Source organism: Trichoderma citrinoviride (genome assembly GCF_003025115.1).
Source record: "Trichoderma citrinoviride strain TUCIM 6016 unplaced genomic scaffold BBK36scaffold_13, whole genome shotgun sequence".
In the NCBI taxonomy this organism is placed as follows: Eukaryota; Fungi; Ascomycota; class Sordariomycetes; order Hypocreales; family Hypocreaceae; genus Trichoderma; species Trichoderma citrinoviride.
Genome location: NW_020194721.1, coordinates 701,655 through 725,170, shown reverse-complemented (window position 1 = coordinate 725,170; position 23,516 = coordinate 701,655). Strand labels below are relative to the sequence as shown.

The 23,516-nt window shown below is 46.3% G+C and overlaps 5 protein-coding genes across 5 annotated transcripts; 1 reads left to right on the top strand and 4 right to left on the bottom strand.

Annotated features, from left to right (window-relative positions):
• Nucleotides 1-1,274: 1,274 nt before the first annotated feature.
• Nucleotides 1,275-3,456, top strand: BBK36DRAFT_1182068 (MFS general substrate transporter; the record flags this gene model as incomplete). Its single annotated transcript, XM_024896290.1, has 9 exons — nucleotides 1,275-1,399; nucleotides 1,545-1,652; nucleotides 1,742-2,096; nucleotides 2,183-2,310; nucleotides 2,372-2,501; nucleotides 2,582-2,720; nucleotides 2,761-3,030; nucleotides 3,148-3,232; nucleotides 3,339-3,456. The coding sequence occupies 9 exons, from the start codon at nucleotides 1,275-1,277 to the stop codon at nucleotides 3,454-3,456; spliced, it is 1,458 nt and encodes a 485-aa protein (XP_024746811.1).
• A 177-nt stretch (nucleotides 3,457-3,633) lies between these two features.
• On the bottom strand, nucleotides 3,634-4,640 carry BBK36DRAFT_1182066 (fructose-1-6-bisphosphatase; the record flags this gene model as incomplete). The annotated part of the gene is made up of 1 exon (XM_024896289.1): nucleotides 3,634-4,640. One exon carries the CDS (start codon nucleotides 4,638-4,640, stop codon nucleotides 3,636-3,638), a length of 1,005 nt encoding a protein of 334 aa, XP_024746810.1.
• Nucleotides 4,641-5,104: 464 nt separating this feature from the next.
• Nucleotides 5,105-7,169, bottom strand: BBK36DRAFT_59407 (MFS general substrate transporter; the record flags this gene model as incomplete). The annotated part of the gene is made up of 5 exons (XM_024898326.1): nucleotides 5,105-5,302; nucleotides 5,400-5,542; nucleotides 5,634-5,955; nucleotides 6,047-6,591; nucleotides 6,674-7,169. 5 exons carry the CDS (start codon nucleotides 7,167-7,169, stop codon nucleotides 5,105-5,107), a joined length of 1,704 nt encoding a protein of 567 aa, XP_024746809.1.
• Nucleotides 7,170-7,610: 441 nt separating this feature from the next.
• On the bottom strand, nucleotides 7,611-8,779 carry BBK36DRAFT_1182060 (glutathione S-transferase; the record flags this gene model as incomplete). The annotated part of the gene is made up of 5 exons (XM_024896288.1): nucleotides 7,611-7,822; nucleotides 7,921-8,088; nucleotides 8,199-8,256; nucleotides 8,341-8,565; nucleotides 8,684-8,779. The coding sequence occupies 5 exons, from the start codon at nucleotides 8,777-8,779 to the stop codon at nucleotides 7,611-7,613; spliced, it is 759 nt and encodes a 252-aa protein (XP_024746808.1).
• A 2,615-nt stretch (nucleotides 8,780-11,394) lies between these two features.
• On the bottom strand, nucleotides 11,395-13,185 carry BBK36DRAFT_1126385 (DnaJ-domain-containing protein; the record flags this gene model as incomplete). Its single annotated transcript, XM_024891372.1, has 1 exon — nucleotides 11,395-13,185. One exon carries the CDS (start codon nucleotides 13,183-13,185, stop codon nucleotides 11,395-11,397), a length of 1,791 nt encoding a protein of 596 aa, XP_024746807.1.
• Nucleotides 13,186-23,516: the final 10,331 nt, after the last annotated feature.

Genomic DNA, 23,516 nt, shown 5'->3' with positions numbered 1-23,516 from the left:
ATGAGAACTCAAGTGTGGCTGCAACTCTAAAGGGCGAGAAGGGTGATGCCGCAACTTGTTTATCTAGTTGTCGAACACGGAGCACTTGAAATTGCAAATAGACAATGAGGTATTATATATGCAAAAGAATGTGGATTCCGGCCGTTTATCAATGGAGAAAGCAGTTTCAATAGCCCAACAATAAGGAGCGCAAGAGTCCGTGCAAGGCGATTGTCCTTTTTCTTTATATCGTGCTCGGCTCGGCTACCGTGAGGGTGCTAAAAACGGAACTTGTTCGGGAAGTCGGCCGGTCGGCCGGAAGCTAAGGAGCTGCATAGAACAGGTACCGTGTGGGGGGATTTGTTCGGAATCGGACGTTTTGTGGCTTTTGACGCCTCGGTGGCGAAGTGACGTGACTTCACTGTGGAGGGCATATGGCGAGGCTGAGATGATGTGATGGCGCTGATTGGGGGTTTTGTGTGATGAGCAAGATGTATGATGATGCTCGAATGCTCTCGTGCTCAACGTGGGAAGTCTGGATGTTTCTGCATGCTTCTTCCTCCGGCCCGACGGTGTAGAGGTGTATGGCATACATACCGCCTTCACCGAGATCGAAACACGGCGAGTCATGAAGGACCTAGCTTAGAACACGCCAAATCCAGAATACTATAAAAAATTCTACAAGCACACGATCTGAAAAACTCCATAGAAGCTCCTCACCACGAGTCATGATTCCCCAATTGGCTTGACCCTGACAGCTCGCAGCCTCACCCAGTTTCAACGCCTCCTTTCCTCCAGCCGGCCAATCGGCATTGACTCCTTTCTCCATCTCCGATCTACACCAAATCTTACCCCATACACACAACGCACACCAACTCCAGGTTTCCCCAGCACGCCACGCTCAAGACATGAATCAACCTCCCTTTCCCATGTCCGGACGTGACTCGTGAGAGTTGTAAAGTAATGCGGGGCAGAACACCTACTACGTGTGCTGTGCTTTACTAGTATGTGTACCTACCATTAATACACAACTATATGCATGTTGCGGCGTGATTAGATAGCTGCCCTGCCTTGCATCCATTCCCTCGACTTTATTCCAAGACCCTGCCGGTAAAAAACATGCTGACTCCTCATTCCTCATCCCTGCAAAATCCGGGGGCGGCAATGCACGCAGGCAGCGGGGGAAAATAAGGCTGGGGAAGTCTGCTCTCGGACTTGCGCCATCCACTTCATCTGGTCACAGTTATACGATCCCCCCGAACATATCACTTGCACACGCGCGTCTGTGGTTCGCGATGAAGGCCGCCTCCGACAATGAAAATGAGAAGCACGATGCAATTGACTACGAGGTTGAGAATGCGCAGGATCTGCGGCGCACGGCGGCTCTGACCAAGAGCGTGCTCTTCAAGATGGACACGAGGTAAGGGCCTGAAGGCTTTTCTCCCTCACCAGCAAAACGCGTTGTATATGTATACACACTCGGAGTTCGAGCATCGTGAAGCTCACCAACCCGCTAGAGTCATGCCCATCCTGGCCCTCCTCCTGCTGTGTTCATTCCTCGACAGGACCAACGTCGGCAACGCCAAGATACTCGGCCTCGAAGCCGACCTCGGCATCTCAGACGAGCAGTACTCGCAAGGCCTCGCCGTCTTTTACGCCACCTACATTGCCTGGTCCGTCCAGCTCAACTCACTCACCCACTCACTCCCTCTAGAAGTAGTAACTGTCGCCAACTGACTGACTTGAACCCTCATCATGACAGCGAGCTCCCCAGCAACCTCGTCCTCAAGAAAGTCTCCCCCCGCATATGGCTCCCCTCGCTCGCCGTCGCCTGGGGCATCATCACAATGTGCCTCGGCTTCGTGCGCTCCCTGGCCAGCTTCGCCGCCGTGCGGGCCCTCCTGGGCGTCGCCGAGGGCGGCCTCTTCCCGGGCATCGTGCTGTACCTGTCGGGCGTGTACACGCGCGGCGAGCTGGCGCTGCGGCTGGGCTTCTTCTACGCGGCGGCCTCGCTCTCGGGTGCGTTTGGGGGCTTGCTTGCCAGGGGCTTGTCGGCAATTGGGCCGAGCGGGGGGTTGGAGGGTTGGCGATGGATCTTTATTGTCGAGGGGCTGCTGGTGAGTTTTCTTTTTTTTGGGTGCTGGCTTATGAAATTCTTCTGTTGGTTTGTGGATGTGGTTAGGCTGATGTATGGTCTCTTCAGACGGTTGCTTCGGGGTTGATTGCTTTTGCTGGACTGCCCAACGACGTTGCCAGCGCGTGGTTCCTTTCGACGGAGGAGAGGGACTTTGCCGCGCAGCGACTGGCAAACGACAGCGGAGGACGCTTCAAGTGCCGTTTTCCTCCCCCTTTTCCCATCCTACAATGGAGTAATACTAACGACACCTCCCAGCCCAGCGCGCGAAGCCGAGGAGTCGTTTAAGTGGTCCGAAGTCAGGCGCGGCATCTTCAACGTCCAGATCTGGCTCACGTCGACGGCCTACTTTGCCCTGCTCTCGGGCGTTTACTCCTTTGGTCTTTTCGTAAGTATATATATACATATATATATACACATATAGAGAGTCCCGGTTGCTGTATGGAACTTGTTGCTGACCTGTCAAAGCTGCCCACGATTGTCAACGACCTCCACATCACGACGAACGCGAACAAAGTCCAGCTCTGGACCGTCATCCCCTACGCCGTCGCAACTCCCACCACCAGTTCGTTCCCCCCCATCAACATAAAACCATTGACATGCCCCCGTATGTCTCGTGTCATGCTGCTAACCCCGCATCTCACAAGTCCTCGTCGCCTTCGTCTCGGACAGGGTCAAGCTCCGCGGCGCCCCTATGCTCGTCATGCTGCCCGTCTCCATCGCCGGCTACGCGGCCATTGCCCACGTCCAGTCCGCCGGCGCGCGCTTCGCCATGACGTGCCTCATGGCCATGGGCATGTACAGCTCCGTGCCGTGCGTGCTGGTCTGGAACGCGAACAATTCCGCCGGGCACTTCAAGAGGGCGACGACTTCGGCCTTGCAACTAGCCGTGGCCAACTGTGGAGGGTTTGTCGCGAGTACGTTTCTCTTTCTCTCCCTCTCCCTCCCTCTCTCTCTCTCTCTCTCTCTCTCTCTCTCTTTCCTTTTCTTCTTGTGTTGTATATCGATAGCCTAATGGCTGACGCCTTTTGTAGCATTCATATATCCCAACAAGGACGGGCCCGTCTACCTCAGGGGACACTCTGTTGTCCTGGGACTCTTGTGTTATGCCTGGTTCGCGTAAGCAACAATCTTTTCTTTTCTTTTCTTTCGTCTCAACCCTCCCCCCCCTTTTTTTTTTCTTTTCTTTCTTTCTCCATCCCCACGACTGACAGCGAAATGGTAGTGTGTTGGCCAACCTGCTTTATTGCGCCAAGATGAACCGAGACAAAAAGGAGGGCAAATACGACCAGTACACGGGCTGCGGCGACGACCGCGACCCTCAATTCGACATGATTCTGTGAATGCTGCACTCTGTTTTGTTTGGAAGTTGTACCATTATAGCCAGCGAGTTAGCGTTTCATTTCTTTCGATGAATGCACATTATCTATTTCCAATTTGATCCCTCAACTTTTTAATCTATCAAACCCCACGCATCATGTGAAAAACACAGCAAAGAGCCAAACCCCTCCCATCTCACATCTCACCCAAACAAAACCCTCACCACCTCCTCAACCTCATCCTCGTTGCCAAAGATGATGCCGCCCCTCTCATCGCACCCGCCCACCCGCCTCTCCAGCACCCTCCTCCCCTCCTCGTCCACCGCCCTGCCCCCCGCGCACTCCACCGCCAGCGCCACGGGGAGGACCTCGTACAGCCTCCTCAGCTTGGCCTTGCTCGCCTCCGCGACGGGCGAGACGTACACGCCGTGGCCCTTGTTCAGGACGTGGCCCAGGTCGGGCACCAGGCCTCCGCAGTACCGAAGGGTGTACTTTTTCGCGATGAAGGAGGAGATGAGGGTGGCGTAGGCGGGCGAATCCGCGGCGTGGCGCAGGTTGGCAGGCGCAAAGTATCGCGTCTTGTAAGGCGGCGCGGACAGCTTCACGTTGGGACGAATCACCTCCACGCTGCCGTCGTCATCCAGCCCCAGCTCGAAGCAAACCCCCTCGGCGTCCTCTGCACTGTCCCGCACGGCCACAATCACCGTCGTCCGCGGCCCGTGAACGCCCATCAGCGAACAGACCTGCTCCCTCGGATCCTTGCCCAGCGCCGTCTCCCCCTTCCAGACCCCGACAATCGTGCCCACGGTCCAATTCGCCGCAATGATGGAGCTCCCGTCCAGGGGATCAAACGCCACGGAAAACCTCTCCTGCGAGGTCACGGCGCCGGAGGGCTCGTCCTGGTGCAGCATCTGTTTCTCTTCAGGGTCCTCCTCGCTGCTGGCGGAGGCGACGAGGGGGCACTGCGCGAGGGCGGCGCGCATGATGGCCTCGCAGGCGACGTCCACGTTGAGCTGGTCGTCGCCAAAGGAGTTTGCGGAGCCGGCGAGGGAGACGCGGTGCGAGGAGCGCAGGGCGAGGCCGATCTGGGAGAGGGCGCGGAGGAGGGGGGGCAGGAGGGAGCTGGTGAGGGCGTGGATCGTGGGGGAGGGGGAGGTGGTGAGTTGCGGGGGGAGCCATTGCGGCTGCGGGGAGGGAGGAGAGGCCATTTTTTTTTTTTTGGTTTGTTTGAATTGGAGATGGATTTGAGTCTTTCAGATGAAAGGAGTGAGTCTTGGTTGACGATGATGGGGAGGTTTGATGAGATGCGGGTTTTTGGTGTTGGTGGGGTGGCGATAAGCTTAGTGGGACAGGAGATGAGGACCAGACTCTTCCGTCATTATGGATGTTGATGTCAAGCTTAGTTTACAGCTGCAATTGAGGGACCAAACATGACTTTAGCTGGCTGTTATCGTAATGAAGTTTGAAATTGATATAGCCACTCAGCCAATACATGGTCGGTGGTTATTGTCAGAGTCAAGGGACGGCATCTGGAAGCATCTACGGCGAAGGAACTGCATCAGTTGGATGTGATGGTAGCAATAGAAACACTGCTATACTACCCTTCTACTACCTAGAATGCTCTATCTAGATACCAGCTACGAAGCTCAGATGTCAGATACACAGACCATCATCACCTACCGGCAGCATGCGTCTTCCTCAGATTCGCCGGGTTCGCCACAAACGCAGCAGCAACCCCCAGGCCCGCCACCAGCGTCGTCGCCCCAAAAGCGAGCTTCAGCCCGTCAAAGTACACCAGCCGGGCCTGCAGCTGGATGTCCGGCGGGAGCGTCCGCAGGGCTTCCACCGAGTGTCGGATCTCGTCAATGACCTAGCAAACCCCTGCGTCAGTTTTTTCCTCGCAACGCTTTGGAAAGTTCTTATATGTAGTAGTATTTGAAGCATTGACTGAAAGAAAAGGGTCGTACTCTCCATTTATCTGGTACCTCGCTCAGGACCTGCGGTAAGCGTACGCTGAGCGTGTTCTGCACAATGGCCGAAGCGATGGAGACGCCCCAGACGGAGCCGAGGGATCGGATGAGGTACGTGGTGGAGGCGGACACGGCGTGGTCTGTACATGAGCGTTAAAACGAAGTGAATGTTCAAAAGTGGCCGAGACTTGTAACAAGAGTCGTTGTATCGAGAATCAGGAAGAAACATACCGGAGTGGGCGTGAGACGCAATCGAGATGAACAATATGGCCGGATACACGATGCCTGTACCCAGGTGAGACGGAAAGATGTACACGACGTACTTCCACCGCGCATCAGAAAAGGCCCACGAAGAGACCAAGGCCTGGCCGACGGTCATGAGAGCGAGGCCGGTGCGCATCAGGGGAATCAGCTTCCCCCAGCGAGACATGACCGTGCCGGCGATCAGGCCGCCCAGGGGAATCGCCAGCGAGGGCACTGCGAGACGGACGCCCGCTTTGGTGGCCGAGTCTTGGAGGACGGCCTGGAAGAAGAGCGGCAGCATAAAGAGGTACTGTTCGATATACGAGAGCAGTCAGTAAAAGAGTTTCGTGTGTAAAGGGGGGGGGGATGTGAAAGAACGAGGCAAAGAGAAAAAAACCAACCCCGTACGAAGACATGCCCGCGCAGATATTCGCAATCTGCGTCGCAACCGGCATCTTCCCCCTCAGCATCCTCAGCGGGATAACCGGCATCGCCGTCGTCCTCTCCTCGACCCTCACAAACACGCCAAACAGCACCACGCTCGTCGCCAGCGCGCCAACCACCCAGGGGCTGCCCCAGGGCAGCTCATTGCCGCCCAGACTGAGCCCCAGCAGCTGTGTCGACACGGCGAGGACCAGCAGCAAGGCGCCCGAGAAGTCGACCCTCTTCCACAGTGCGCTGAAGCTGCCGCTGCCGCTGCCGCTGACGTCTGTGGTGGTGGAGGATGAATCGAGATGCTCGTTCTTGAGGACGACGTGGCCTGCAAGGAGGGCAAAGATGGACAGGGGCACCTGCAGGAGGAAGCACCAGCGCCAGCCGAGGGAGTCGGCGATTGTGCCGCCGAAGGAGGCGCCGCAGATGGCGCCGAAGCCAAAGACGCCGTTTTGCATGGCCTGATACATGCCGCGTCTATGAAAGGGGATCATGTCCGAGTTGATGATCGTAGCTTTTACACACCAAGCCCCCCAGCATCAGCGCAAAAGCCCCCGTACAAAGGAGAACAACTAAATTCGTCAAGGCAAACTCACCCATGGTCATCAAGCCCGCCCCTCCCACCCCCGTCACAGCCCTCATCCAATTCAGCACAACCACGTCCCGCGCGAGCCCGCACCCCAAGCACCCCATCGCGAACACGGCCGTCGAGACGAAGAAGCACGCGCGGCGCCCGAAGATGTCCGACACGCGCCCGTAGAGCGGCTGGAAGGCGGCGGCGGTGACGAGGTAGGCGGTCGTCAGCCAAGAGGCGCTGTTGGCGGCGTCGAACTCGGAGCTGATGACGGCGTAGGTGGCGGCCGTGATGGTGCCGTCGAAGCCGTTGAGGAAGACGTTTGTCATGATGGCGAGCTGGATGGGGAGGAAGCCCGGGGGAGGGGACCATGAGGCTGGTGGTGAGGGTGAGGGTGAGGGTGAGGATGGGGCAGCATGGGGGGAGAGCAGGAGGGGAGTGGTTTCTTGTTGGCTTTCGATGTCGTGGGGTGGTGATGGGGAGGACGAGGGAGGGTTGGGGGTTGTTGTTGAAGCCATTTGTGCGGGTTGCTGTGTACGCGAAAGAGAAGGAGACGAAAGAGTTGGAAATCTGTGTTCGACCCTTTTTCCAGAAAATGGTTGAATCTGATGTTATATATGAGTTATGCAAGTCACATCGCGCATTACACATCCGTTCCACCAATCGATCCCATGCCGTGCATCCACGATCCGCACCCCAAGCGCATTGCACCATCGCCTCGTGCCGCTTCGTGATGAGGCCCCCCCCCCCCCCCCCCCCTGCTGGTAGCGACATCGGGCTTTTGATTAGCTGCCAAACGAGGAATACACGTAAAAACGAGAGAGCACATTCTACGACTGCCGATGGCCCGCTTGCATCTCGTCTTACTCCTGAATTTGCAGCAAACAAGTCCGACTTATACTTAAGCTTCAAGCACACAACAACCACACACACACACACACACACACACACACGCCCCCTCATTTCTTCGCCTCAGCCTTCATCCCCTCCTGAACCCACTTCCTCGTCTCCTCCGCCTTCTTATCCATCTCCTCGGGACTCAGCTTGGCCAGCTCAAACGCAGTGTGCGGCTTCGGCACGTGCCGGCCCTGCTCGAACCCGGGCCTCTCCAGCAGCGCGTGCAGCCACTTGTCCAGGTGAGGGAACTCGTCCAGCGAGACACCTGCCCAGGCTATATCCATCCATCCAATATCAGCATCCAACTCATATGGAAACCCCGAAAGGGAGTTGAGATTTTGGTGGGGTGAAGGATGGGCATCAAGGACTTACCGTGAGCGGCAACCCAGCCCCAGGACGCAATGTCGGCAATCGTCACGCGGTCGCCGACGAGGTAGCCCGAGGTGGACTTGGACAGCTGCGTGTCCAGGACGGAGTACAGGCGGCGCGTCTCGTTGGTGTAGCGGTCGATGCCGTACTGGATCTTCTCGGGGGCGTATCCTGCAAAAGGGACCCTCATCAGCACTCAATCACTCACTCACTCACTCACTCACTCACTCACTCACTCATCCAACCCACAAGCCCCCTATCTCAAGAGTGATAAAACTCACGGTTAAAGTGATTCGCCTGTCCCTGCATCGGCCCCAAACCACCCATCTGCCAATGAAGCTGCAAAACGTGTCAGCAAAACATACTCCTCAAACACGACACACATCTCCTTTCGTGAAGGGAAAAAAAAAAAAAAAAACTCACCCAGCTGTTCACCTCCCACGTCTCCTTGGAGTCCCTCGGATACGAAACCTTGTGGTCCTTGTCGTACCGGTCCACGAGGTACTGCAGGATCGCACCGCTCTCAAACACGCGGATCGTGCTCCCGTCGGTCCACTTGTCCGTGATGGCGGGGATGCGCCCGTTGGGGTTGATGTCGAGGAACCACTGCTCCTTTTGCTCGTTTTTGCCCAGGTCGATGTTGCGGATCTGTTGGGGGGCGCATTAGCCAACCCATTATCGCAAGCTGCGACTTGTTGTGTGTAGGGTGCTTTTGCAATCATTGTATGTTGTGAGGGATGTGTGAATGATCAAGGGGCAGACTGACCTTGTACTCCAAGCCAAGCTCCTCCAGCAGAATCGACACCTTGATGCCGTTGGGCGTGGCGGCCGTGTACAGAACGATGTCAGTCGGGATGCCCATCTTGACGCTGTTTACCAATTGTCTTGCTAGTTGTGCTACACGAGCTGCTGGCAGAAAAGAACGGGCCACTTGTTCGTCGTTTGTTGTCGAGAGAAGGAGAATCAAGTTCTTGAGCGGAGTGCGAGCCAGCACACATATATATACTACATGTAACTACTACTGTGGTTCAGAACTGCGTATGTACTCATGTCGACCGGTATGGTAGAAAATGATTAGCCTCCAATGAGGTAATAGTTCGTCCTACCTATACGACCAACCTATACGACTATACGAACCAACAGGACGCACGGATTCGGCCTCCAGCCCGGTATTTCTCAGCCCACGAAATAGTTGACCCGGCCCCCTCCTCCTCCCCAATATTCTGACTTGGAGCCATGGAGAATTGCTTAGAAATCGGGTTGTGGCTCTTCGAACATGAGGGTCAATAAGTCAACGACGGGGTGGAAACCCCCACTTGAAGAGCGCCCCGCGAATAGCATGCATACATGTCACCACGATTATTCCGAATTACCGCGTATTCTGTTTGCATCGCGCCAAGTCGAGGGGGGATGGAAAGAATGGATGGATGGAAGGATGGAAGGATTCCGGTTGCTGAGAAAGCAAGTTGGTGTTTTGGCTGGCTGCTTATCATCAAGATGGGCTTTTGTGATGGGCGTGTTAGTAATGCTGCTTATGCGGGATGAAAAGGGCAGAGAGCTTACATGTACGTACCTTATGAAGACAGTGGACATATACCTACCTACCTACATACGCATCATCTACCTAATGCTGCAAATGCCAAGTTTCATTTGGAATCAGACGGGAATATAAGCAAACATGGTGTTTGTTCTTTGCGTAAAATTCATGTATGCATGTTCCATCCTGCACCGTAGATGGGGGGTTTGTGATGTGATGTGCGTTTCGCGATTGAAGATCCGGATATAGTCAACGGCAGTTTCAGCCTGTTGTCCACAACATCACACGGATTTTCTACCTCAGTGTATACTCTCAACCCCGACCGTATCTACCTCATATGCCCAAGGTATCTACCCATGTACTTTGCACGTCCAATATGCAAGTAGTAATGACAAAAGCCCACTCCACGAGCCATGTAAAACGTCAACTTCAACTTGACAGTTATTCTACCGTTCAATCATCACCAGCCTCACACATAACAGCAAGAAACATAAAGAAAACCCCAACACACCCACCATCCCAAAAAGCACAATCTCTCCCCCCCGCGCGCTACACCTCACCAAACAATCCCACAACACCAAACCATACACATCGCACCTCCCAATCGCCAATCCCCATCTACCCATCTCAAACAACAAAGAAGCAAACAGAGACAAAGCCCGCCAAACATCAATCGTCATACAAAGACATTATTAAAAAAAAAAAAAAAAAAAAAAAAATCCTTACGTCTCACATACATAGCAGGCCAGAGTAAAATCGCAGCTTGCGGATCTACCCGAGCATAAACTTGTTCAAGACCCCAGAGTACAGGCAGTTGACGCCACGAAGTCATCAAACCCCAAAACATAACATACCTACATACTACCTACCTACACGCTACAACAAACTGCCCGAATCTTACCTTACCCCAGCCCGCCCCTTCTTTTCATCCATCTCACCTTCAGAGTTATCCCCGTTCACACTCACATCCCTCCACACATCGAAAAGAGAGAGCAGATGCCTTCCATTCTTTATGTTCATATTCATATTCAACCTCTGCAAGATTCGCAGAAGTGCTAGCTACAGAGTTGTCTCAACGACTCATCAAGGAAAAAGCAAGGTAAATGAAAAGGAAAAGATGACAACAAAAGAAGGAAAATTCAACATCCAGACCAAGTGAAAGGGGGAAAAAAAAGTCCACCAGAATATTCATCAAGTCATGCCGCGTCCCTGCGCGCAGTCGTTACGGCTCTATCCAAAAATGCTTGGTAATAGCTCGCTCGCTCGCTCGTCGCTCTCGTTCTCATCATCGCTCGCTATCCAATCTTGCATCCCAATCTGTTTCTCGTGCCCGTGTCTATAAAGAGCGAATGGTATCCCTGGGCTTCGTCATAATGATATAGTCCTCCAGAAAACGCCTTGTAGCACAGCTCAAGGGACTGGTTCCCGCTTCTTGTGCGCATGCATAAAAGAAAATCTCCCCCCCACGCCGAGGTGCCGAGTCAACGCTCCACCTCCTGTGTCCTCGAGCATCAAGTTCGACAATCTTGGTAGTATGAACGTCGTTTGCGAGGAAAGATAAAAGGAAAAGGGAAAAGTAAAAAAGATTGCCAACATCAGGCGTATCGTTTGTAAAGGGAAAAGCCATCATCCCATATCGTGGAAGCACACCAGTGCACTCCGCGTAAATGTTGTAGTCGTAAGATAGATCATTCTCGTAATATGAAACCAAGCTGGAAAAAAGAAACGAAGGTCGACTTCTGGGAAATTCCAAACAAAAAGAGTTGATTTGTTGCATGTAAACAGTTCTGTTAATAAAAGTCAGGGAAGCTCCAAGACTTCCGTGGGGGCGGTTTGTCCTCGGCATAATATCGCTCGGCCAGAACCAGAAAGAGGTCGTAGACGGGGAGTAACAGCAGAAAGAATATGAAATGAAGTATAAGAATGGAAGACCAACGCCGTCATGCGTACGTGTACTCTTCACGTGGCTTCTGGTGGTGGTAGGCGGAGTAGTGGACGTCGTCGTACCCGTAGTTCTTGGACGTCTTGACCTTGGCAAACTGGCCAGATCCCCCCGAGGTGGAATAGCTGGTATCGCGGGCCGGCATCGCGGGCCGGCTGTCGTAGCCAGAGGAGTAGTGCGCATAGCGCTCCGGCTCCGGTTCGGGGCGGCGGCTGTACGATGTCTGTCGCTCGTAGGGATATCGGGACTCGGTGTATACTGGATCGACGGAGTGCTCTCGCCTGCCGCCGTGATGCCTTCGGTCTCTGGCACGGTGGTCATGGACCTCGTCCGAATCCTCCTCGTCAATTTGCGACTGGAAACGCGTACGGTTTCGCCCACGAGGGTCGGTTCCGTCTCCGAAGTTGTAGGTCTGGGAGCGCGTGATGGGCACAGCTCGGGGGTAGCTTGCATCAGCTGGCATGGTGTTTGTCCTGGACAGATGAGGAGGCGAGCCGGACATGGGAGGATGCGCGTGGCGGCTGTTGGGGGAGGCGCTCATGACGACGGGCTCGGCGGGGATCGGCTCCCTCGACGACTTTCGATACCTGTCTCCGCCGGGGCGGTTGCTTTCCGTTGAGCCACGGCGAGGCCGCGCGGCCGAACGACGAACGTCGTCGTCGTGGGGAGCAGCAAAGGGGGATGGCTGGTTGGGAAGGGGTGGGGGGGTAGGGGCTGCGGGAGGCTGGGCCATCCGCGGGCCGTACGTCATGGATCGCTTCAGGCCGCCGGGAGCAACGCTCTCCTTGGCCCGAGCTGCCTCCATGTAGGATTTGGCGTCCTTGATCTTGGCATGGGTATCCTCCCAAGAAGATGACGGTTCCGGGGCGGCCGGCACAGTTCGCGGGAGCTCCACGTACTTGCTGGTGGCATACTCGGTAAAGGAGCGAACAGGGGCCGGCGCGGGGGAAGACACCACCGGTATGTCGTCGCGGTGAGACGAGCGATCTCGGTCACGCTTCTCATCGTACTTCTTGCTCGACGATGACGACTTCTTCTTGTCAGACTTGGCAGCGGGAGCAGCCTCGTCGCTGTAGTCCTCCACGTAGGTAGCCGAGGGCTTGGTGTGCTTCTTCTTGTCCTCGGACTCGCGCTTGATGTCCTTGTCGCGCTGCTTCTCCTTGGCTCTCTTCTCTCGGCGGGCGTCCTTGGCCTCCTTGGCCTCCTTTTCCCGACGAGCAGCCTCTTCCTTGTCGGCCTTCTTTCGGCGCTCTCGATCCCTTTCCTTTTCCCTGGCCTCGCGCTCAGAATCCCGTTTTGAGCGGCCGTCGACGTAGGTGGTCTCGCGTCTGGTCGCGCGAGAGGAGCCAGTCTGGTAGACTCGAGAGCTGAAGGTTACATCATCCTCATAGGATCGCGGGTAGGTATACCCCTTTGCGGGCGGGGGGACATTGGTGGCCGGCTTGTAAGACGAGGCGCGAGGAGGCTCGGCGGTGCGGATCTCGTACTCGGCGTACTTGGAATTTGATCGCGGGGTGGAAACAGACGTCTTGCGGAGCTGCTCCTTGAGCTCGGCCAGCTTGACCTGGTCGTCGTACTTCCTGCGTTCCTCCTCATCGGTGAGCAGCTCGTAGGCCTGCTGGACCTTTTGGAACTCCTCCTGCTTCTGCGCCTTGAGGGCGGGATCCTGCACCTTGTCGGGGTGACACTTGAGGACCAGCTTGCGGTAGGCCAGCCGAATCTCCGCTACTTGCGCATCCTTGTTGACGCCGAGAACTTTGTAGTGATCCGGGAGAGGCGTGGAGCTCATGTTGGGATGGCGGATGGAGCAAAGTGGACGGCAGAGGCGCTTTTAGCGGCGGATGAGGCTTATTTCGAGTTCTGGGTTATAGGAGGTTGCGGGAGGCGGCTTGCATCGAGCCCTGGGCGACGGCGATTGAGGCGAAAACAGTCCCCAAATGTCTGCTGGACAAGCTGCGAATGTAGAAGAAGGAAACAGAAGACGACAAGGTCACAGTTTGCTCGAGATGATCCCGAGGAGGCGACTTTGCGAAGCAGTGACTCGGTCGAGGGCTGTATAGGCGGTAATGCGGAAAGGCGGCGAATCACAGCAGGCCGGGCAGCGCAATGGAATGCCAGCCGCCGCTGATTTGCAAAGGAATGACAGCTTTCCAGAGACGCAAGAGAAAGGCACAAGGAAAGTGGAAGGAAATCAGACGAGCGACGAAAGGGGGCAGAGGAAGAGGGAAGAGGGAAGAGGGATGACGGCGGGCAGACGGTGGACAGACAGATGCAACGAAGCACACAAGGCTTGCAAATGCAAATGCAAATGCAAATGCGAAAAAGGGAAGCAAGATCTGGGCCTGGTCCCTTTTTTTGGCTTTCTTCCTTGCGGCCTGGCCTGGACTGAACCTGGGAGAGGGGATTGTTGCGGTGCTTGTAAGGTAAGGGAAGTACCTCGTCGGGTACCTCGTCGTGTACCTTGTCGCCTGTACCTTGGGCCTGAGGGCGGGCAGAGTCGTTGAGGTCACGGGCCTGGGCAGCGCTGCACGCCGTGATTCGCCCAGCGGACGGAAAACCGGGCCAGGGGGGGAGCAGCTGCTTGTGCGAGTGGGAGGGACGGGCAACGCTGGGAGGTACCGGGTACGAGTTACCAGGCCAGGGACGGGTGCAGGTACAGGTACGCGCACAGGTACGAGCACAGGCACGAGGTGCTGCTCTGGCGCTACTACAGTAGTGCTGGCAGCGGAGCGCAGAAAAGGAGGGGGGCGAGTCTTTTCTTGGTCGAGTCGTGATGGTGCCTCAGCTAGGTCGGATCCGTCCTGCTAGCCGTGGACGAACGATGGATGGATGGTGGGGAGGCTCTGGTGCTGGCTGGTGGGCTGTGGATGGTGAGATGTCGTCTGTCCTGATCGATGGGCGAGGAGGGGTGGCGGCAGAGGCGGGCGACTCGAGGCGGGTTAAAAGGGCAGCAGAGCGAAGACGCTGAGCCTCGGGATGGCGACCGGCCGTGGCTGAGACGGACGACGACGGTGGGTTAGGTAATTGATGACTGCGGAATTGGCGAGAAGGCGTCCAGTCACTTCGCTATCGCTCTTGGTGCTGTAGTCCTGTAATGCTCGCGCTCGCTGGCGCAACGGTAACAGGAATCTCTGGAATCCCGGCGGCGGCGGTTTCGGGGAAGGCGAAAGAAGAAGCTGGATTGGTCAGGGCCGGCGGGAGGAGCGCAAGTGAATGCGTCAGCCAGAGGGCGAGCGCGTGACGAGGCCGGAGCAAGACACGGGGCGGATGAGCGAGCAGTGAGTAATGGGCGCAATTGCAGTGACTGAATAGCTGATCTCGCTCACTGTCACGGACTGTGGCCTCTCGTCTTCTCCCGCCTTCGCTGCAGGTTGCAATTGCGAATTGGCTTCAATCGGGTCGACGACACACAGCAGCGTCTAGGTAGGTATGTAGTATGCGGTGCAGCAGCGCCTACATGTACTCGCTACGACAACAGCCTGCAAGTCCTGCTACCTCGCCCGATGGGTGCAATGCTCCAAGAAATGCGCGACAAATGCATCTGCCAGGGTGCAGGTACTTTGCTCCGTATCTCTCTCTCGATGCCTCTGCTCTGCTCTGCTCTGCTCTTCTCCGTTCACTCCCACGCCAGACCAGACCCAAACCGAGCCAAACCCCAAGGGGAGATACAAAAGGGACGCGAGGGGTACCGGGACGTGAGACGCACGACGAGGGGCTGTCGGCTGATGCGCAAAGTACCGCCCACGTACTCCCAGTCCGTTGTCGAGCAGCAGGGGCCCAGTCGCCTGGATCTGATTCTTTCTTCGCACCGGCTGTCCGTGCAGAATGACGACGAGTTACGGTTACGTTGCGGGGATGACGAACAAGGCGAGAGAAGAGAGTGTGAGCAATTCTTCGCCCTTCACGCAAACGAATGAGTCAAACTGCTGGATTGTGTTTGGCAAAAAGAGGCGAGCAAGGCTGATATATGGGACTCGGTGCCAGTTCCTGGTTTCTGTTCCCCCTCCCCCAAGCCCCAGCGCTGTACATGTAAGATGATGACAAGATGCTGCCGTTGGCGTGTCCGTAGGCTCGAGCCAGACGCGCAGGAGTGGCGACGAGCCTCAGGCGCTTACAGGAGCCGCGTGGAGGGAAAAAAGGCGGATGTTGCAGCAAACGACGGGAGATGCGGATTCGCCAACAAGTGCGGGCGAGACACGTATTAGTTTTTTTTTTTTCCACAGAGCGAGGGGGAACTCGAAAGAAACTGGGCAAAGGGAGAGAAAGAAAAAAAAAGCAAGGCAGAGTGGGAAGCGTGATGACACAGAATGATGATATGGCCGATGGATATTTGACGAGCGCCAACGACGAAACGGAAGACGATCTCTGCTGGCGATGAGATGGCACCGACCTCGTATGGGTGGGATTCTGGCGGTGAGAAGGGGTTTTTGTTGACTGGAGGGAGGAAGAGGCTAGCGAGGCCCTGTACTGTACTGTGCTCGACTTGATTCCGCTCCAACTGTGCTGCAACTTCGTACGATATGCGTGTAAGTCAGTCTCCGTCTGAACTGGAGTCCCAAGGGTCCTGGGGTCGGCAATTAAAGGTTGAAGCGACGCTGAATCATTGGATGCAGCAACGGCCCACTGATGACTGAGATAACGAGAGTCTTCCAGATGGCTGGAAAGAAGGCAATGGATCAGGAATAGCGAGAGGGAGAGAGCCCGAGAGCAGAAGCGAGATGCAGGCCGGGCGAGGTGAGATTGTGGAGAGAACGAGAATGCAACAGTGTCCCAAAGGAGGTGAGGCCGATGTGAGTATGCGAGTATGCTTGTTCGTCTGCATACAAGTATGTATGTATGTACAGTATCAGAGAGCGGGATTGAGTCGTCTCAATTGTTGCCCGCTTCCCGCTGCGAAGAATTCGTTGGTTGGGCAACCTGGGGAGCTCGCAATCCCTCGTGCGTTGCCGCGGAGGTTATTGTACAGATGGTGCTTGTTTTCACAGATGGAGGTTTGCTTCAGCCAGACAGGCTACGGCAGGCAATCATAGCTCCGACGACCACGGAGGCATACCTACATATGCCAGGTACACCATCAAGCGACAATCCATCGCGATCTTGCTGCCCAAACAGGACACACCTCAAAACAGCCTCAGGTACTCGTCCGGAGCACAGAGTATCGCCTCAACTACCCAGGTATCAACACCAACCACCACCACCACCACTACCACCGAGCATCACAGCCTGTCGCCCAGTCACAAGCAATCCTCCGTCACCGGCCACCCACTCGGCTACGCTCCCCCTTCCTATGGCCCAGCATCATTCGCTGTGCCGCATGAGCGTCTGTCTGCTCCATGTTCCCCGGGAGAGCCCCCTCCCATTCTGTTCGAACTTACATGCGGCTCTCGCCAATGACATTGCTGCTCCGCGGGCCCTCTCTGCCTCGATCCTCTTCCTTCTTGCCCCCCCCTTGATCATACCGGTGCTAGTAGTACTCCGTAGTGCTGTGGGAGAAAGGTTGTGCCGTCCAGTCAGTGGCATATGCGAGGCACCCAAGGCACCGTCGCCAGGCCACGATGCGTCCGCGATTTGGAACAGGCACCAGCGCGCCAAAGCACCGCGTCCTGTGCCTGGCGTCGTTCAAGGTGCGCGTTTGACACCGAGAACAAACCGGACGCGAACAACGGATGTGCCCCCTTCCTGTCTCCCAGAGCGACCATCTTTCACATTGCCCCGAATCCCAGCCATCATCAGACAAGCTGCTCATCGTAACTCTGGCATCTCATCCCCCCACCCGCTTTGCGCTTGAGATAGTCTGCAAGTAGTATTACACTGCCTATCAAGACCGTTGACCAGGGAGCGAGAGAAGCTGCATGCGAGCTACATGTAAGTGCTAGTAGTAGTAGATAACCTGTATCTGGGTATGTATGTACTTACATGCAACCCGATGCACGGAGCAGGCCGCGCACCAGCACTCATCCCTCCGTACAGTTCGATGTATGTACATGATACCTTACGATGTTGCTCCTCCTTGCCTCAATCCTCTTAGAGTGCCATGTGAGGCTCCATCTCCTCCGGACGTGAGCAATGTATGTACGACGCACGAAAGCACAGTCGCCCGCATCACGAGCCACCACTGACAAACCAAGTCCCATGGTGTACCTTACCGGGAAAATAAGCTAGGCTGCAAGTGTAGTAAAACTTATTACACTTATATAATAAGGAATAACGTTATATAAAAATTTAGTACTATATTAAATAACTAGTATTATATTTAATGCTAGTATTATAATTTTTACTAGTATTATAGTAAGTAGGTCTTTATAAAGTAATTTAATTAGTTAATAGAATTTAAATTATAGTTAATAATTAGCTAGTTAAATTATAAATCCCTACTTAATTTATACCTTTATATTTATATACTTCTTTAAATGCCTACTCCTAGGTATATTTTATCTTACTTTTAACTAATACTAATTAATATTACTACTTTAATAGTAAAGTACTAGCATATATTATTAGTTAAGGCTTATAATATTAATAGGCAGTTAAATTAATTAAAGCTAAGGTTAATCCTTATAATTTATATTAGTAAAGTGCTATATAAAGATACTTAAGCGATAAGACTAACCTTATATTCTCTTAAAGTGTATTATTAGCACTAGATACTACTTACTTATTAATATATTAGTTAAAGGCTATATTTAGAAATTTATTCTTATTCTTACCTTAAAGATGCTATAATTTAATTAATAAGAGTAAGTATTAACTAAGGCATAATATTAAGATATATATAAGTTTATAAACTACTATAAGCTAATTATAATAAAGGCTAATTATAATAAAGGCTAATTATAATAAAGGCTAATTATAATAATAAGTAATAGGCTAAGTAGTAGTAAGATCTTATTTATTAATATATAATATATTAAACTAAATATTAACTATTTAGGTATTTATAAGGCATGCTAAGGCTTAGCTAAGTAAGTAAATTATAATATTAAGCTTATAATATAAAAAGACTAACTATTAGCAGTAAGTACTTATATTATTAGTATTAATACTTTAAGATAAATAGGTAATAAGACTTAGTTATATATATATAAATGCTAAAAAGAGATTTATTTATAATAAAGTACTTAATATAAAAACTATCCTTAAACTACTATTTACTTATTTACTTATATAGCTTTATCTTATTAATATATTTAAGCTTATAAAGGGTTTATATATATACTTACTAGCTGTTTATTTATTTAATTAGTATTTAAAGCTATTTTATCTATTAGTTAATTAAGACTTAAGTGCTATAATTATTAGTCTATATTATATAAACCTTATTTATTTAAGTAGCATTAATATTAATAAAAAGCAGCTTATTAAGCTTAACTATAATCTTATATAGTCTTAAAATATTATTATGCTTTTTTAAAACCTTAATAATAGTTAATAAAATAAAAATATAGTAATTACTTATTTTATAAATAAAGATTTAGTTAACCTAGCCTATTTAACCTTTATAAAAGTAAATAAAGTCACCTTAACTAAATATATAGTAATAAAGTTCTTTAAGTATTATATAAGTTAGCCCTTATTCTTATAAAAGTATATAATTATTTACACTATATAATAGTATTATTTAGTAGTATACTAGTATTAATATAATAGTATATATTTAATTCCTATTTATATATATAGTAATAGTAATTTTTCTAAACTTTTAATATTAATATCTTAATATATATTATATATATGCTTAATTTAATTTTATCCTTTTACTTAAGATAATTAATAAAAATAGAATTATAAGTTTAATAATAAATATTATAATTATAAGTAAGATATTAATAAATAAAGTTAATTATGCTAGGATATTAATAATACTAGCTTAATACTTTATCTAAAAGTAATAATAGCCTTATCCCCTGCTTAAAAGAGTAATTACTAAAATGCCTTAAATAGCTTTTTATAAGAATACTTAATATATACCTATTTATAAATATAAACTTATTAAACTACTATATTTACTTATTTAAAAAAAAGAAGATCTTAAGTTAGCTATACTCTTTTATATATACTTAGCATAGCTTAATATAAAATTACTGCTTTATATTAGCATACTTAATAAATAAGTATTAACTATTATTAAAGATATAGCTTATTAACTAGACTATACTAGTTAAGATCTACTTAATAACAGTTGCTTATTAGTAGTTAGTATTAGTATTTAAATAAATATTTAACTTAAACCCCCCTTTTTTATCTTTTATAAAGTCTTATTAGTTAGTATAAAGTAAAATAGCATTAAGTAAAGTAAGGCATTTCTTATATAGTAAGCTTATTTAATAAGTTAACTCTTTATCCTTAAAGTAAAAGGCATTATAAAGTAGTAACTAGATTATTATTTATATATTAACCTTAATAAAAAGCAGCTTTTTAATATTTAAATAATTTATTTTATATACTTTTTTCTTAAACTATTTATAATAAGGTATTATTAGTAAAAAACTTAATATAAGGGGATTTAATATAATTAAATATACTTATATTAATTCTCTTTAAGTAATATATTAATATTAATAAGTAAGGCATATTTTTTTATAATTATTAAGAAATATATACTAATATATATATTTAAATATATTATATTATATATATATTATCTAGCTTATTTTAATATATCTTGCTATCCTTAGCCTTTAATGCCTTCTTAACTTAAGATAATATTACTTATAGCTAAGGGTAGTAGCAGAGGTGTTATTATACTTATAACTAAAGGCAGTAAAGGTGCTATTATATTTATAACTAAAGGCAGTAGAGGTGCTATTATGCTTAGCTTAAGTAATAGCTAAATAAAGCAGCTTATATTAATAAATAACTAGTAAGAATTAAAGTAATTATATATATAAGGGTTAGCTATAATTAAATATAATATATAAAGATATATTTATTAATATATTTAATAAGCCTTTAAAATAATATTTACTATATCTTATTAATTATTATATAATACCTTTAAGCTTATTAAGATACTATTTAATTAAGTAAGCTTAGTAAACGTATTTATAATAAAATTAATAATATTAATTAGCTACTAAGACTTAAAGTGCTATAAGCCTTTTTTTAAAAATAATAAATAAATATAGCTTGCTTATAACTAGTAGTAAAGGAGACCTAGTATAATAACTAACTACTTTATATATAAAGTTAAAAAGTAGCTTTATAAATAATAAATTAATAACTATAAATATTTTATTTAAATAAAAAAGGCTAATAGTATAGCTCTTTAATATATTACTTTAATATAAATACTATTAGGATTTTATTTAGTAATAATTTATATATTAGTTTAAATAAGCTATTATACTTTAAGTAAGCTAGGTTTAGAGGTTAAGATAAAATTAAATCTAAAGCAGGGCTAAGTTTTATAAGTATTAGTAAATCTTTAAATAACCCTTATTAAGATATATATTTTTATTAAGTAATGCTAGTCTTTAATAACTTAAAATAATAGCATATCTTAATAAATTAGCAGTAATACTATTTATAAGTAATAATATTAAAGTTAAGAATAGTATTAGGTTACTTTAATTAAATAGCCTATTACTTAATTTAATAAAACTAGTAAAACTTAAAGGCTTTAGGACTTTAAAAGCTAGAATTCTTATTTTACTATAGTATATTATTAATATAGTATAGTATTAAAATATATATAATAATATCTTTATTATTAATTATTATCTAGATACTATAGTTAAGCTTATTAAAAGACTAAAAGGCCTTAATAGTATTATTAAAGTTTAAACTATATAGGCTAAAGGTAATTAAAAATATATTTATTTATTTATAATAGTTTTTACTATTTAAGACTGCTATAATAATATATATATTAATAAGAGATTAGTAAGAGTTTTAATATAAATTAAAGCTATTAATAAAGACTATAATTAAATATAAGATAATAATATTAAACTTATAATCCTAGCCTTTTTTAAAGTAATCTCTACTATAAGCTTTAAGCTCTAGCTTAGCCTTAATTAAATAAGTATAGTAAAGTAAGATAATAGTATTACTTTTTAAAATACCTTAGTAAATTATAAAAAGGTAATTAAAAATATTAAGTATATATTTATATTTAAGATAAACCTTCTTATTCTTAGCCTTAGCCTTAGCCTTACCTTTACTCTTATTAACTGCAGGACTTAGGTTATAGTATATCTTTTTTTAATAGTAGTTAAAGGTAATCTTTTTACTAGTATATATTACTAGATATATTTTTAATATAAAAGTAAAAGTAAGATTAAAGATAAATTTATTATCTATTTAATTAATAAACTAATTACTAATTAATAAATAAACTAATAGCTTTTTAAAATACCTCTTACTAGCTAGCTTAAATACTTTTTAAATCTAAAGCATTATATTATTATAATTAGCTATATAATAAGTAAATTAAAAGTCTTAACTAATATTATAAATATAGCTAATATAAGTATTATATAAATTATTACTTATTACCTCTTAGTATATATACTAATAGTTTATATAATAATATAGTATAAAGTTAAATAAGAATATAATAGTAATATACTTTAATAGCCTATTATAATTAAGCTTATTATTTAAAATATAAGCATATATACTAGATATAGTTTAAACTAATAATGCCTAACTATAAGAGTAGTAAAGCTTTAATAACTTATTAATAAAGTAAGCTAGACTAATATATATATTCTTAGTAATATTTAATAAAAAGAATATAATAAAAAGACTTATTAAGTTAATAAAAAAGAGATTTACTATAATATTTTAACTAGTTTTATCTTACTTATCCTGCTTTTATAACACTTACTTAATTAGCAGTTTTTTAATATAAAAAGATATAATAGCCTTATATATATTAAGCAGAGGGAACCTATTAGTAATCTAGTCTTTAAGTATTAATAATTAGTTTAAAAAAGCCTAGATTTAAAATAAAGGTTTATTAAACTTATTATAAAAAAGGCTTAGCACTTTATATAAGGCAGTATATTAAATATAATTAAGGCTAAAAATATATATTAATAAGCTAAAGCTAATATTAAACTTAAAGAGTTTAATAAACTAGTTCTAGTAATATAATAATAAAATAAATAGATTATTTAGCTTAGCTATAGTATTAAAAAGCACTAACTTAAGTGCCTTTTATAGCCTAGTCTTTTTAAGAATTATCTTAATAAAGGTCTTTATAATATTAAATAGTACTTATTTTAGTATATTACTATTATCCTTATTAAACTTAATAACTTTATTAAAAGCTATAACCTTTATTAATAGTCTTATATTAGTAAGGATTTTATTATAATCCCTTACTGCTTATAGCTTAATATTATTAAAGCCTGCTAGGAGTATATTCTAAGGCTTAAGATTAAGGATATTATTTTTAAGGTCTTTTAGGTTAATAATGCCTTTATATAAGCTAATTAGCATATACTTATATAAGTATAAAAGGGGTTACTTACCTTTAGTTATATTAATAAAATTACTAAAGTTACTATTAAATTTATTACTAGATTAATTACTAAATATAATACTAGTAATACTTATACTATTATTAATAATATTTATAAGCTAGTTATTACTATTACTTATATAACCTAGCTTACTAGCTTTAAGGTTAATATCTATAGCCTATTTAGGCTCTATAGTTTATTTAGTCTTATTATTAGCTTCTTAAAGAATATTATATTAATAATAAAAGAAATCTAGTCTAGGCTTTACTAGCTTATAAGGGTTATAAGCCCTCTTTTATAGCATATTAATAGTAAAGAATAATAAAAATACTAGGTTAGTATAAGGAGATATAAATAAAAATAAAGCTAAAGATAAGGATAATAATAAAGAAGTTTAAAGTTAAGGGGAAATTTAGCATTAAATACTAAAGGTAAAAAAACTATACCTGCCTTATTAATTACTATACTAGGCAGTATATTTACTAGCATTATTTAGTAAGGCTAGCTATTAAGCAGAAGCTTTTATAAGCTAATTAAGATATAAGAATTACTAAATTAACTTTATAATTACTAATAGCCTTATATTTACTTTACTTTTAACTTATAAAATACACTAGTTACTAGCTAGTAATACTAGTAAATAAAACTT